At 42.4% G+C, this 15,512-nt stretch overlaps 1 protein-coding gene across 1 annotated transcript; it reads left to right on the plus strand.

Moving 5' to 3' along the window:
* The first annotated feature begins 470 nt into the window (after positions 1 to 470).
* LOC145447294 (CUB and zona pellucida-like domain-containing protein 1) lies at positions 471 to 8,453 on the plus strand. The gene is made up of 7 exons (XM_080325719.1): positions 471 to 691; positions 1,291 to 1,548; positions 4,363 to 4,538; positions 5,003 to 5,132; positions 7,572 to 7,654; positions 7,735 to 7,883; positions 7,945 to 8,453. The coding sequence occupies exons 1-7, from the start codon at positions 539 to 541 to the stop codon at positions 8,037 to 8,039; spliced, it is 1,044 nt and encodes a 347-aa protein (XP_080181845.1). The 5' UTR covers positions 471 to 538; the 3' UTR covers positions 8,040 to 8,453.
* The last annotated feature ends 7,059 nt before the right edge of the window (positions 8,454 to 15,512 follow it).

The raw sequence follows: 15,512 nt of genomic DNA on the forward strand, positions 1-15,512 counted from the left end.
CCATGTGACATTGACAACGGAGGCTGCAATGACATTTGCACACCACAGGGAGGAGCGCGGACATGCAGCTGTTCACTTGGATGCTGGAATCTTCTGGATAATATGAGAACATGTGCTCGTATGGAGAATAAATTGTCGGATTTGACATTAGAAGCATCCACAGTATGACTGTTCAAAATTAACCCTTTTCTTCATATTTCACTGGCTATTCGATAATATTGTTAGACTGGTTAAAAAAAAAACGCTACAACCCAAATTTGGCTCAATTCTAACCGTTATAACTTCGCTTCAAAATGTTGTAATTGAGTCAAATTTGTTACGCAGCGTTTATTAGCCGAAGTTACAAATGTGATCGAATAGGAAGTGAAATTTATTGAAAGTTGTTATTTTTGAACAGCTTTATTGCACAGATTATTGATTTGGTGTTAATATGCGATCGTAATAATGACGATATCTCACAAAAATAGAGACGGGAATCTGGATGACTAATGTATGATTATTTTTAGCACCGGCGAACGTTACATGCGATGGTTCCGGAATGCAAATATATTTGCCTTCATGCGCTTCAAATACGACCGTTGTGGTTGGAACGAATGTGCAATCTTTTTCACAAGCAAGCTGCCGTTCTAGCTTCGACGGACAAAATCATATTCTGCAATTCACGAGACAGCAATGTGACGTGACCGAATGGGTAGGATGATTGCATTGGCAGTTGTGTTCACATATACGTGATTCAAAATAGGCCTATTTGAAATTGTAGGACTGCTTAAGTAGCTGTTACTCAGCTTTTCGAAATTAGATTATAATCAGCTGCACGATGTTTTCCAGATAATATATTACAATTAGAATTCCGCATTCGCAAAAGATATACAGCAGAAATCTGAGTTCATCCTCATAAACATGAAAATATGTGACTGCTGGTAATAAACTTGATGACAATTTAGTTTTCGTTTGAATCGCTTTGTATATGGTTCTTATTGTGCCGTTAGCTCCTGATAAGGGACACACGAAAAGACTCTGGGTTAATAAATTCTACTAGAATGAATGTAGTCCTGGAATCAACAAACATGTGAATGAGATATGTATGTAGCCTACACCGACCACGGCCAGTTTCAGGCTGTACATTTGGCCTGTATCATTTTCAGGAAAACCTGAAATTAAATAAGATGTATAATTAGAGCATGGAAACAATATCAAAATGTCGTAGGATTAGATTACAAGGATTTCGCTCTTGGTCGGCAACTATGGAGTTACGTTGTCAAAGTCTCTCTTAAACATCGTGAATTTTAGTCCAATTCCTACCTGCTACGATACCACGCCGATATGTGGATTTGGTACGAAGAAGAACGACTCCCATCGATCATAACTCGTGGAGAATGGAAACGTATGCCAGTCACGTGTTCCGTGCGGACGTCCAGCGGATCAGTGAATGCGTCGTTCGTCCACGAATTGCCGTTGGACTCGGATTTCTTTCCGAATGACATAACGATTGACGGGATGGGCGACTATTCTTTCTATTTCGAATTTTACTACACGGGAAGCTTTTCGGTATGACATCCATAGTGATTTGTAGGAAAGTTTCATATAATACAAGGCACAGACTTATCGAAATTAGTCACCGTATACAAGTTTTCCATCGTGTCCAAGTATACATGCGTCACAAGTATACTGTCAGGTGAAATACATTTCAGCCATAATCGTAAAGTTTGTTTATTTGCATAAGTCCAACCATTAGGTGTGCAATTATACTGATGTAACATTGCCACCAAAAGAATTGTAGACCTAGACAATTTTCAGCTTGTCCCTATTAGATTATAATTAGAATGACCGCTATGCAGTGTATTTCAAATTGGACAAGAATTAGAATTATAGGTAGACAGTTTTTCCCAAATAGGATTTCAATTATAATTATTATTACATAGGTGGCGAGATAGCGCAGTGGTATAATCCACGGCTACAACGCCATCTCATCCGCGTAAGCGGGCATTGCTGTAAGTCGGCAGGTACGGAAAAAATAATGAAGAATATCGGCCGGGTGTAAATGACCATAGTAGTCGACAAACACCATGAATACCGCAAAACAAACAGATATACACAGTTTATTTTTCAGAAATTAGATTACCATTATAATTACCGAACTCGCAAAACTTTGAAATTGAATCAAGCCCAATTCATATCAAATCAGACTTGATTTCCATAACCATAAGAATGGCAAATGTCTGTACAGCAAACTTAATTGGCTCGTTTCTCACAATTCAGTTCTCCAGTAGCATTTTCAGGAACGGCAGACATTGGATTAGACTTAAATTTAAATCATAGAAACATTTCACAAATAAAACTAGAATTCCATTACCGGATTTTCGCTCTAATTATATATTAGATAACTATAATTATCTAGTCCTGTGGTTATCGACCTTTTCACCTCGTGGACCGGTAAAATTTCAGAATATATTTGGCGGACCAGTGGATTTAAAAAAATTGAAATCAACGGAAAACGTTGAGTATGCAACCGCTTTTCACAAGCATATTATGGTGCTAGAGAAAGACATTTTGGGGATTTTGACCGTAATTAATTATCCCCATGATGGCATCCATGTGATTTTACCGTAGTGAGTCTGCTGAGTCGAGGTAAAATTGCCCTGCCCAGATAAACGTGCTAGCGCTGAAAGTTGTTTACAGTCTTTCGCGCCGATGGCCATGGATTTAACCACGATGCCAACTCGAATAATATTCTTCTCTTCGGCAATATCGAGAGAACAAGCGTTTCGGGGTCGAACCAATCACCTTGTCGTGCTACCTTGCTTATCTGTTCACTACCACCACACGTAGGCTACTCGCGCCGCACCTGAAAACATCTATACCTGGCCATCCACAAATTCGGGGCCGACGTCAGCCTACCCGCCCAAAAACGTTGGTCTTGGGCTTCCCACAGGTTGATAGATCAAACATCTGGCGGCTTCGCCCCCATACCCCACATTTGGTTGGATTTTTTCACCGGTACTTGTGATCACATTCAATGTACTCAGTGTAGGCAGGGAGTCTATGTAACATATTCGCGCCAAGCGCGAAAATTTTGTATAATTCATGACTGAATCGGTCCATAATATTGTTAATTGCATATATGTTGATGTAAATTTTTTATACTCAGAATTATCGGTATTTCTGGAAGAGTTGATTGAGACAATTTAGGACACGTAATAAATAAAACATATGCGGGGCCTTTGGAATATTTACTTCATTGCATGTCAAGATGTCTGTTATATAGTGACCAGATATTGAAATCACACAAGCGTACCAAACGAAAGGACGCACACGATCAAAAATTAGTATTTCTTCACTGGCAAACAATTTTTCTCTGTGGTCTGGCATTTGTCCTGTTGTGGGGTACAGATTGCCAGGACGGCGAGATTCAGCGCCAGTCATTTGGCAGCCTATGGACAATTAGACGTATATATATCGAAGTTTTCGGTCCACAGGAAGTGCAGTCCTTCCGGCCAAGGTCATCTCACCGGCAAGTTGTCGCATACTTTTCAGAGTCCTATGTAAGCCCAAACTTCATTATGTGTTGGTGCGTCGTGGCGCGGTAATGACTGACGCCGAAATTCCTGTTTGGATAAATTATGAGTATTTCTCGGGGAAATAACACCCAATAGTCGAGACATATAGTGACACCAAACCGTGTAAAGCGCGAATTTTGTTTTTAAAGTTGGTTGAAGTTTCAAAAAATGCTCTATAAGTTATATTCATTCAAGAATTAATTTTGGGCCCCTTTCAAGCTCGGCTCCGTTCCAATTGAGGCGTTTGGGGTGCGGCAGTTACGGTCCTTCACGAAATGAATGAATCCAAAACGAATGATTGAGCAGACTGCGCGGTTTAGCGAGTCAGCTCGTACTTTTCGCTCGCATGTCGTCAATTAAATGACACGGCTTGAGCTTCAAGTCAAATCGAACATGTTTCCAGACGTAATGCTACTGCACGAAGTTGTGAATGAGTTTGAAATTTGAAGTTTAATTGATTTAATTAATGGACAAGCCCTCAATATAATGCATCTTGAAATATAGGTATAAAATTGTAATATACCTCGCGGACCGGCTGGAAAGTCGTCGCGGACCGGCGGTTGAGAGCCACTGATCTAGTCTGCCACCAAGTGTCTAGCACCAATTACAATCGATCTACACCTGCCGGACGCATGACAAACCATGTTTTCTTATAATGAGGTATCACGGTAATCTAGAGTATTAGTCGGTCTTATACACACATTGGCTGCGAAGTAACAATAATGACTTCATAAGCATGTTCAAAATCCGAAATAACTGATTGCACATTGTCCTCTTCCGAAGATCGAGTGTTATTATCCTACAGACAGCTGTCGCCCCCTTGGATTATCCGCTACAAGTTAGCGTTAAAGATCGAATGTACTTCTCTCTTGGTGCGGTCGGCCAAGGACAATCTGGGCTGGTTTTCTTTACTGAAGAATGCACCGCGAGTTCTACCGCCTCTTCTGGTTCGTCATTGACGTACACATTTATCAAAGACGGGTATGTGCGACGTAGATACGAAATTATTACCCGCAGCAATACGACGCTCATAACAAGATATAACTACGTTACACAGTTTATATTCCATATTCAGTTGGTGTGTCAATATAAAAGTCCCTAAATACTATGGTAAAGAGTTTCCTGGAGGTACTGAACTTCAATATACAATTGAATAGTATATTCATATTGAAATGAACCCGAATATTTTCGGCTGACACTCGTCTGGGGTAATCGTCAGCAACTAGGTAGAGAATTGGAAAGAACATGGTATATCAACAATATACTATTGTATACCATTGTATCTCAATTCATTCGCCAGTGCTGCCTAATTCGAGCAAGTTTTATTGTGCGACCCACTACTACTACTACTAGCACTTTCATGAAATATATTCGTTGTTTTGCTGTCCGTTGTCCACTTCTCGCCATGATAGTAGTTGAAAGCAATAATCAAATATTTATTCCAGTTGTTTCCTCGATGCCACTCTCATCCGACACAGCGCACCGTCAAACATGGAGGACAGGATCAGTATGCAAGCATTCGAGTTCGAAGCCAACTTACTTAACGACCGACAAAACGCAGATATTGCCATTGAGGTATACGGCATTGCAATTCCACGGGTCCAGCGAGCCTATCCATGGACTCATTAGTCAGTATTGCTGTTTGCTGTAGGCCTATGCGACAGGCGAAACAGTTCGTATATGATTTTGGTATTGCTTCACAACCTCGCCATATATTCTCGAGGCGGTAAAAGTAGTCGACATTGGTACTCAGTAGAAGAAGCAATTGTCATCATAACTTTTCAGTTTTACATCGAAAGGTTATTTCCGCTAATAAAAAATCACTAATGACTAGGCCCTAGGGCGATTATTTGTTGACCTAAAAACGGGCGATTTTGCACTAAAAATCAAAATCTTGGCATTTTTTAACATTAAAAAACTCAATTTTGCGCTCCAGTATTTAAATTAGGCATTGTTGAGTAATAACGGTAAAATAATTGTATTACATTTCTGGTTGAACCTATCTGTCCTTACTAAATAGCATTGTAGGAGTAGAGAAAAACATTCAACAGCAGCAACTGTTTGCTGGCAGCATTGAATTTCAGTTTATATGACTAAGTTCAAGTAACGGACTTGTTGCTTCATATCGACAATGTGGTCAACATCAAACTCTTCATAACGCAACCCAAATCTGAGTTTTGTTAACATCTCACGATCCACCCATACGTTGAGAACCACTGTGTTATGTGAAACAATGTCCATCACGCAGTCAAGCTTCGAATTCAAATTTGAGGAATCGGAATGATCTTGAAAAACTGCTGACCTACTATAAATTTCACTCGTTTTTAGGTGTGATGATCATCACGTCATGACGAGTCATTTGTTTCAGTCGATGATTTATGATTCACACTGCGTAGACAATGGAACGTAAGACTATTAAGTAGTTTAATAGGTATATGATGTCAAGTGATAAGCTCTACGATACCTTCGAAATGCGGTTTGTAAAAATATATTAATGTTGTGAACAATTTTGATCATTATGTGACCTAACGCTTCAATTGTGATAAAATTTTGACTTGTTTTGCAATGCCAAAAAGTAATCGCCCTACTGATGAGAATGAAGATTAAAATAGTAACAATTTCTTAGGATATATTCAGTTACAGCGCAATATGGATGCTGTATATTTCCCAGCAGTTATCACGGCGATTTCGCTCATAAATGTGATGCAAACATATCTCAAAACTACTTTCTACTTTACAAACTCTAAATTGCCGAATTTGCCACAAAAACCTAGAGTTAGGCGTCAGCTAAAATCATCCCAATATGTAAATTGTTATAGCAAAGTCGTTCCATGCCTCGTCTCGTAGATGTTAAGAATTCCAGCAAAAGCTATACCATCATTCGGGTTTGTTTGTTTTGGGTATTCATGGTGTTTGTCGACTACTATGGTCATTTACACCAGGCCGATATTATTTTTATTTTCCGTAACTGCCGACTTATAGCACGGCCCACCTCTAGGCTTTTGAAAGACACCGCTGACGCGGATGAAGTGGCGAGGAGGAGCCTAGGTAAACCTGCAACACTTAGGTGTCGGAATTCGGAAGTCGACCTCGGTCGGACTCTAACCCGCACCCATTGGTGTTGCAGCCGCGGATTATACCACTGCGCTATCTCGCCACCATCATTCGGGTCATATCATCTCATTGAATCAGGTGGCGAGATAACGTATGAGTATAGTCCGCAGCTAGAACACCAATGGGTTGGGCGTTCGAGTCCGAGTCCGACCTGGTTCGACTCCACAATTCCCATCTAAGTGTCAGAGGTTTATCTAGGCTCCTTCTCGCCATCTCATCCGCATAAGCGGCGGCATGGTGTAGTTGTCGGTATAGGTAGGTATTAGCAGGGTAATATGGCTTAGCTACTCAGCTTTTTGCACCAGTACGACATCTGGCGATAATGAAGCCTGTACTATTTCAATAGGTACATCTCTTTATACAGCCCTTTCACTTGTAATCGTGAATTCGATGACTATGCCCACTTAGTATGTGCATCTGTGAGTAGGGACTCTGATGGCGTTAGTGGTACTTTATTCTGCTCGGCGGTCTGAATTAGAATCATCCTGGTGGTGGTATTGTGTAAATGACCATTTTAGTCGGCAAACACCATGAATACCATAAATCAGTGGCTCCCAACCTGGGGGCGCAGAAGCGGTCAACTGAAAAAAATTTCGCGCTCTACGCGATTTACCTCCAATTCGCGCGTGTTTCTCTATATGTAGACTGAATTTCATATTTTTTTAACTCTCTCATCAAGAGTCATAACCTTCCATGCCATCAAACAATCTGTCGAGACTGCTAGCATCCCGGTTGGATTTTGTGATATGACGATAAGGGAGGTGCGAAATTTATCACTATCATAAAGGGGGGCGTGTCTAACAAAAGGTTGAGAACCACCGCCATAAACAGACAAACAATCCTATTGAAGCAGACTACCGTCATTGGGAAGTGGGAAGTAACCTTTGGATCCCATTTTAGTGTCAAGTCATGATTTGCGACGCCTCAAACAGCAGCACTAGATGTTTTCAAGGATGCCAAGCGTCTGCCGCTCGCAAAAGAAGGTGAGTGATAAGAATATTGAAATAACGTGGTACTTGAACCCATCCAAATTGCGAAGTTTGTCATCATCTGCCATCGTTAGATCTGCGCAGAATGGACAGAAGTTGTATCGGTATGCCCGAGATATTGATGACGACGAGGATGAAGGAGAAAACCTTCGAATCACGGAATCAGAGTCTCCACTGCAAAGAGCCAATACGAGGTTCATTCTTAAATCCACGTCGAATGCTGGTAAGCTATCCTATTACGCTTGATCGCCATACACCCTTTATAGCTTAATGTCGCACAACAGGTTCAGGATCATCGCGCGACAGCTACAGCGTTTGGTTGGTCGGAATCGCACAAATTGGCTTCTATTTGCGTAAGCTTCTACTTGCGGCACCCTGAAGTAACGCGTATCGAATGACATTCCATTGCACCTGATATTAAGCTAATTGGTCAGAATCATTTCACTGGTAATTTATTTTGTGCGTATCATATATGATACCGGGACTATACAATATACAATTCCCTTGTTATGTAACGTATACATAGCCCACATTTGTGTATTTGCAAATAATGAATTAACCCATTGGAAGTTATATCAAAATGGGATTTAGGAGCGACAAGGGTTTCTTTGTTATATTTTGAGGGGTAAACAGAATGACAATGGTTGGGATCGAGTTAGTTAACCCGCCATCACTAACGTGCAGTACCGTTACACTATAGGATTGCCTCAAGGAACGTAATTTGCGGTCATATCCGGGAGGAAAAGCTAAAATATGCCTAAATTTCGTTTTTATTTGAAGGGAGGTCAAAACTATTTCGTAAATCAACATAAACAATTTCCTATTTTGGGGAATATATATGCAAATTGACATTTATCTCCACGCTGCACGCGATTTAGTGATACGGATATTGCCTTAAATATCGGTACCCACCCATGTCCTCGCAAATACTACTATAAAATAAATTAAAATAATTATAATCTAATAGGATAAATTATAATCGCAATTGTACAAGAATTATATATTCCTAGTGTCGGTCCGTCGGTTTGGATACTGTAGCTAAGGATAGTAATTTTCAAGCTGTAGGTGGTTTGCGTTTTTCTAGGGATTACGAAAATGTTGAACTTGATCAGATTCCAACACAGGCCGTGAGTAAGTCTGGGCAACGTAGGTGATCTTTTTTTAGTAATTAGCCTACCAAACTTTGGAAATGGAGTCGCGACCTCAAAAGGTTGGAAACCTCCAGATGTTCAATCTGCTGGTGCAGATCGGCATTTGGCTCATAAATAGTCTTAACAACAAGATGCACGTAGAAACCGAGTTCATATAGTAAGCCGCCAGAAGTTACATCGATCACCTTATGGTGGGACGAAGACCAGTGCTTTTTGGCGGGAGTTGGCTTAAAAGTGTGTTGCGTTGGTCCTGGCTACAATACGCAACCTCATATCACCGACCAAGCAGTACACCAGCACACGGCCGGCGGGTCAGACAGTTCCATTCGGCTCGTGAAGAAGGCTGTTGCATACCAAATGAGAATACCTGTGACAGCCCGCCCATTGGGGTTGTATGTGATGATTGTTTGTTACTCTTGTGATGGTACTGTTATTTCTAGGGCCGCCAAGTGTCTAGCACCGAGTACGTGAAACGGACACTTGGTGGACCCATGAGAATGCATGGGCCTTCTTATTCTGAACTTGCTGCCGTGAGGAGGCGGAAATAAAGCGGTCTGAAAACTATCGTGAATCTCTTTACATCGACTATATTAGGAGGTCTTCCACAATGGCGAGCACGCCAAATAACAATGTCGATGCGTTATCGTTGTCTGCGGAGTGTTTTCTGGAGACACGCAACAGATTCCTAGTGCTTGACACGATTTCGGATTCGGATGATGACTTTGCTGTTACCAGTACCGGTGTGGACGGAAAAGTCAAAGAAAGCTTGACGAGATTGGACAAAATTATGGAAGGTATTCCGCGGAATATGGCATACGAAGCGAAGCGTCAGGCTGCGGAATTGATAAATTCGGTCAATGGGGATGTAGCTGCTCTCCACTCGCAAGTTCGGGGATTTGAAGAGAAGTTGCAGCTGATGAACAGAGGATTTGAAGAAAAGTTTCAGCTGATGAACAGCGGATTTGAAGAGAAGTTCCAGTTGATGAGCAGTGGCATGGGTGACATAAAAGGTATGTTGGCTTCTGTGGTGAACTCGCCTAAGGTTGATGCCGACAGCAATGGGGAATTAGGTTGTGATCCTGTAAGTAGGCCGAAGGTTGGATTTGTGATAGATTCTTGTGGAGATGAGACTGCATTTGTCCCTCCTCGTAATGGTGCTCAAAGTAGTCCTAAAATGATGAATGTGGGACCGTTCCCTTATGGTGCGTATGATTATGTTAAAATGGCCCCCGACACATTTGATGGTGCTAGCGGTACTTCTTTGGAGGAATACCTCTGTCATTTTGAATTCACTGCTTTGTGTAACGAGTGGAACAATGAACGTAAAGGTTGCTATTTGGGTGCTAGTTTGCGTGGCCGAGCTTTGTCTGTTGCGTGTGAGTTATCAGCTGAGGTTCGTGTGCAGTATGTGCGCCTCGTTGAACATTTGAGAAAGAGATGTAAAACTAGTTCTCATGGCTCACTGGTTTATCGTAATTCCTTCACCACTAGAAAGAACTTGCCAGGGGAGTCACCTACAGCTTTTGCTGCGGCCCTGCGTAGTTTAGCCCATAAGGCATATCCTCAAATGTCTGACCAAGTTTGTGAGCAGATGGTAATTCAGCAGTTTTGCCATGGTTTCTCAGACCCCCATGTGTGTGCTTTACTTAGCTTGCAGGATTCGAGCAATTTGGACGACCTGATTAAAGTCGCAGAGGTTTACGAAGGCGCTTTTTCGAGTAAAGTAGACCAGGGTAAGGTGGCCAAATCTTTGATTAAAACCGGTGATGGTTATGGCTCTGATGGAAATTGTACGCCCAGTAGTGGAGTGTGTTCTGATGTTTCTGATCTTCGCAAAGACTTGGAAACTTTGTCTTTGGAGGTTAAGAAACTAGTGAAATCGATGGAATCTGCCCCAGTTAGGTATTCAAAGCCAGAACGTCGCGTAATGTCAAAATGCTATCGGTGCGGTGATCCGTCCCATTTGATACGTAATTGCCCGGTTCCTGTTTGCGCAAGGTGCCGTGGGGTTGGTCACGTGGCCGATCAATGTCAATTCCAGTATCCTGCTCCGAACCAGATGTATGGCCCTGTGTTTAATCAAAATGTGCCTGCTCAACCGACCCATCAAGCTTTAAACCGATAGTAGCGGATCATTGGTCCAGTGATACCGCGAATGAGACCAGTGCTATGGACCAATCATTGGATAGGATGTTAGAACATGATTCTTTGGTTTTTTCGTTAGCTTTATCAACTAATTGGTTTGCGATGGTGAGTGTGAATGGTTTTTCGATCAAGTTTCTTATTGACACGGGCAGTGCGATTACAGTTATCGATATTTCTGTGTGGGATGATATGCCTAACAAAGGTGAGCTGTTTCCGTATGAGAAGTCGTATAAAGTTGCCAATGGTGGATGGCTGAACGTGTTAGGTAGGAGTAAGGTGCAAATGTGCATTGAGTCTGTGTGTGTTGTCAAGGAAGTGGTTGTTGCGGAGCTCGGCGCCGCTGTTGGGATTTTGGGTTATGATTATTTTAAAGAGTATGATTGTGTGTTGTATGCAAAAGACGAATGCATGGAAGTGTTGGGCCAAAGGGTCAATCTTAAACCGTCCGCTCCGTCAGTGCCCTGCTGTAGAATCTTTTTGGATAGTGATGTAGCTATATCTGGGTACAGTGAGACGATAATATATGGTAAACTTAATGAGACTTGGCCCCAGTTGGATGGAATTGCAGTTATTTTCGAACCTTCAGGTAATTTCGTGAGTGAATATGTGTCGAGTGGTCTGTATTTGGTCCCTGGATTGGTAGACCCAGAATTGGATAGGATACCCTTGCTGTTGGTTAATTCTGGTGGTGAGGACATTATTTTGCCAGCTGCCTTGTTACTGGGAGTTTTATGTCCGCAAGAGTGTCAGCCTGTGGAATTTTGCAGTCCCACGCTTGTTCAGGATGTCCCTCATCATCCTGGATCTCTACCTGAGCATCTGGAGTGTCTGGTAGACGGTGTGGAAGGTCTCTCTGATTTCCACCTCGAATCATTGCGGAACCTCCTGATTGAATTTCAGGATGTTTTCTGTGGCCCAGATGGTCGCTTGGGTCGTACTTCTGTGATCAAGCACAAAATTGTGACTTCCTCGTCTAAACCAATCAAAGTGCCTCCGCGACGATTGGGCTGGGCCAAGCGAAAGATATTGGACGCTGAGATTGATAAGATGCTGGATCAAGATGTTATTGAGCAATCGGACTCCCCGTATAATACACCATTGTTGTTGGTGCCTAAGAAAGATGGATCATCTCGTGTTGTTTTGGATTTTCGAAAACTGAATGAAGTTACAGTGAAAGACGCCTATAGTCTGCCAAGGATTGATGACATTTTAGACTCGCTCGGTAATTCCACTTGGTTTTCTGTTTTTGATTTAGCAAGTGGTTTCTGGCAGGTGGAGATTGATGAGAAGGATCGCCACAAAACTGCTTTCAGCCTTCCTGGGAGAGACCATTACCAGTTCAAGGTTATGGCTTTTGGATTGGCCAACTCGCCACCTCTGTTTCAAAGATTGATGGAGAAAGTTCTTGCTGGCATTTTATACAAGAAAGCTCTGGTATTCATTGATGATGTCATGGTATATGCCGGGAGTTTTGAAGAGGAAATTGCAAATTTGAGGGATGTTTTCCTCAGGATTCGTTCTGCAGGACTGAAATTTAAACCGTCCAAGTGCAAATTGTTCAGAAAGTCGGTGGAGTATTTGGGTCATGTTATCACGTCAAACGGTGTTTTATGCTGTGAAGAGAAAGTGAATGCGATCAAGGAGTGGCCTGTGCCTTGTAAATTGAAGGATTTGCAGGCATTCTTGGGCACTGCAAATTATTACCGACAGTTTGTGCCATTCTTTGCATCGGTGGCCAGACCTTTGCTGCGGCTCACTAAGAAAGGTGTCAACTTCAAATGGGATGAACAGTGTCAGATGGCATTTGATCAATTGAAAACGAAACTGACCTCCGCTCCTATATTGGCGTTTCCTTTGGAGGATGGTGGTACTTTTATATTGGATTCTGATTGTTCTGGTTTTGGTGCAGGAGCAGTGTTGTCACAGCTTCAAGATGGCGAAGAAAAGGTGATTGCATATGCAAGTAAATCTCTTTCAAAGGAACAGTGTAATTGGTGCGCTACTTTCCGAGAGCTGTATGCTTGTAGATGGGCAGTTGAACATTTCAAGACTTATCTTTGGGGTCGAAAATTCATTCTGAGGGTTGATCATGCAGCGCTTAAATGGCTGATGAATTTTCGTGAACCGGAAGGCCTGGTAGCCCGTTGGATATCTTACTTGAATACGTATGATTTCACGGTCGAACATAGGCCTGGGAAGCTTCATGGTAATGCTGATGGCTTAAGTCGCAGACCTCGGCGACGTTGCAATCGTGAGGAGTGTGGCTCATGTGCCCCGTATTTGCCTTCCGAAGGTAGTAAAATTGTATCTGCGATTGCTGCCGGTATTTCTGACGATAGGACTACTAATTGGTTGGGATCTTATACGTTATCTGACGTCCGTCAAGGGCAAGCAGAAGACCCGGAACTTAATGTGGTCATACAGTATAAAGAAAATCGTACTGACCGTCCCACATCTGAAGAATTGTTGTTTCAGCCGCATGTAGTGCGTCAGCTGTGTATGCAGTGGTCTGTGTTGTCGCTGTGTAATGGAGTGCTGTATAGAAAGTATTTGAAGGCAAAGCCTGGATGTCCCGTAACGTATCAACTGGTAGTGCCAAGATCATGGCGCAGGGAACTCTTCAATCACCTTCATACTCTTCGGACTGCAGGTCACCTTGGACGTGACAAGACTTACTGGAAGATGAGAGAACGCTACTACTGGCCCGGTATGAAACGCATGGTGGAGCACTGGGTGAAATTTTGCAAGACTTGTACGGCTACAAAGTCACCTCATGGTATTCACCAAGCTGCTTTGTGCAAGATGCTTTGTGCTGAACCTTTAGATAGAGTGTCGCTTGATTTTGTTGGGCCATTGCCTGAGACTGACGAGGGGTATTTGCACATGTTGGTGCTTACTGATTACTTTTCGAAATGGGTTGAAGTGTATCCGATGCGTGTTAAATCTGCTCAAAATACTGCAGAAATTCTGGTGTCCCAATTTTTCACAAAATATGGGTGCCCAAGAATAATTCATACTGACCAAGGGGGACAATTCGAAGGGGAACTTTTTCAGCACATGTGTTTGCTCTTTGATATTAGGAAGACTCGTACCACGCCCTATCATCCCCGTTCGGATGGACTCTGTGAGCGTATGAACAGAACGCTGCAGCAAATGCTCACTAGTTTTGTTGATGATTCTCGGTCTGATTGGGCTGATCATTTGCCGTATATTTTGATGGCTTATCGCTCAACAGTTCATCATTCGACTGGTTATACCCCAAATCGCCTGTTTCTGGGTCGTGAAATATCACTTCCTACTGATATCATGTATGGTCGACCCCCCAGTAGTGACAGTGCGAAATGCTATGTGGATTATGTCAATTGGTTTCGTGATGCTTGTTCAGATGCTTTTACTTTTGCTCGGGAACGTCTATCTAAGTCTGCAGTGAGGCAGAAACGGGATTTTGATAGTGCGGTGAGACCGCTGGCTTTTGCCGTGGGTGACTTTTGTTGGTATTTCTATCCTCCTAGAAAGAGAAAATTGTCCTCTGGATGATCAGGACCCTATGTAATTGTTGAGCAAATTTCAGAGTGTGTTTACCGCATACAGAAAGTTGGAACTCAAAATTTTCGCAAGTCTCATGTTGATTACCTGATGCCTTATGATCGTGTCGATGGGGAAAGTAGTGATGTTGGTGTTTTTGAACCAGTAATAGCTGATGTTTCTGATCATGGTGATGAGATTTTTGATATTGTGAATGACCAGGACGTGCCTGAAACTGTATACACTACAAGGTCGAAACGTTTTGTTAGGCGTCCTAGGTATTTGTTGGATTATGAGTCATGATTACTGTATATTTTGATAATTTTTGTTGGTTTTTGGTTTGATGTGAGAGTGAATTTTTTTTTTTTATTATGTAATTCCCTCTACTTTTAGGGGGAGCAGTGTGACAGCCCGCCCATTGGGGTTGTATGTGATGATTGTTTGTTACTCTTGTGATGGTACTGTTATTTCTAGGGCCGCCAAGTGTCTAGCACCGAGTACGTGAAACGGACACTTGGTGGACCCATGAGAATGCATGGGCCTTCTTATTCTGAACTTGCTGCCGTGAGGAGGCGGAAATAAAGCGGTCTGAAAACTATCGTGAATCTCTTTACATCGACTATATTAGGAGGTCTTCCACATACCGACCCTAGCCATCACCATAGCTCTAATTCAGGGTTGTAACCAAGTCACATGGTTCCGAGTCACGAGTCAATCTGACTTTTGTGGTTTTGACTCGAGTCGAGTCGAGTCATATTCAATTCATCGCCGACTCGAGTCCGAGTCCAAGTCACCGTTTTAAGGGTCAAGTCCGAGTCATAGTGTTATGACTCGAGTCGAGTCAGAGTCACAGTATTGAAGTCATGTTCAACTTATGTTTTCAAACCTGCTTGGGTGATATCGAATTCCTTGCTTGCCAAACATGCTTATTTTGTCCCTATCATAGTGTTGGCACATGTTTATTTAGGCAGATAACGGACAGCTCCTGGCCTCATTTACCGATGCTACAGATAGACGAGACAGGCCGCCAA

This window comes from Botryllus schlosseri, chromosome 9 (assembly GCF_051294905.1).
Source record: "Botryllus schlosseri isolate E-star chromosome 9, Bs_hap1, whole genome shotgun sequence".
In the NCBI taxonomy this organism is placed as follows: Eukaryota; Metazoa; Chordata; class Ascidiacea; order Stolidobranchia; family Styelidae; genus Botryllus; species Botryllus schlosseri.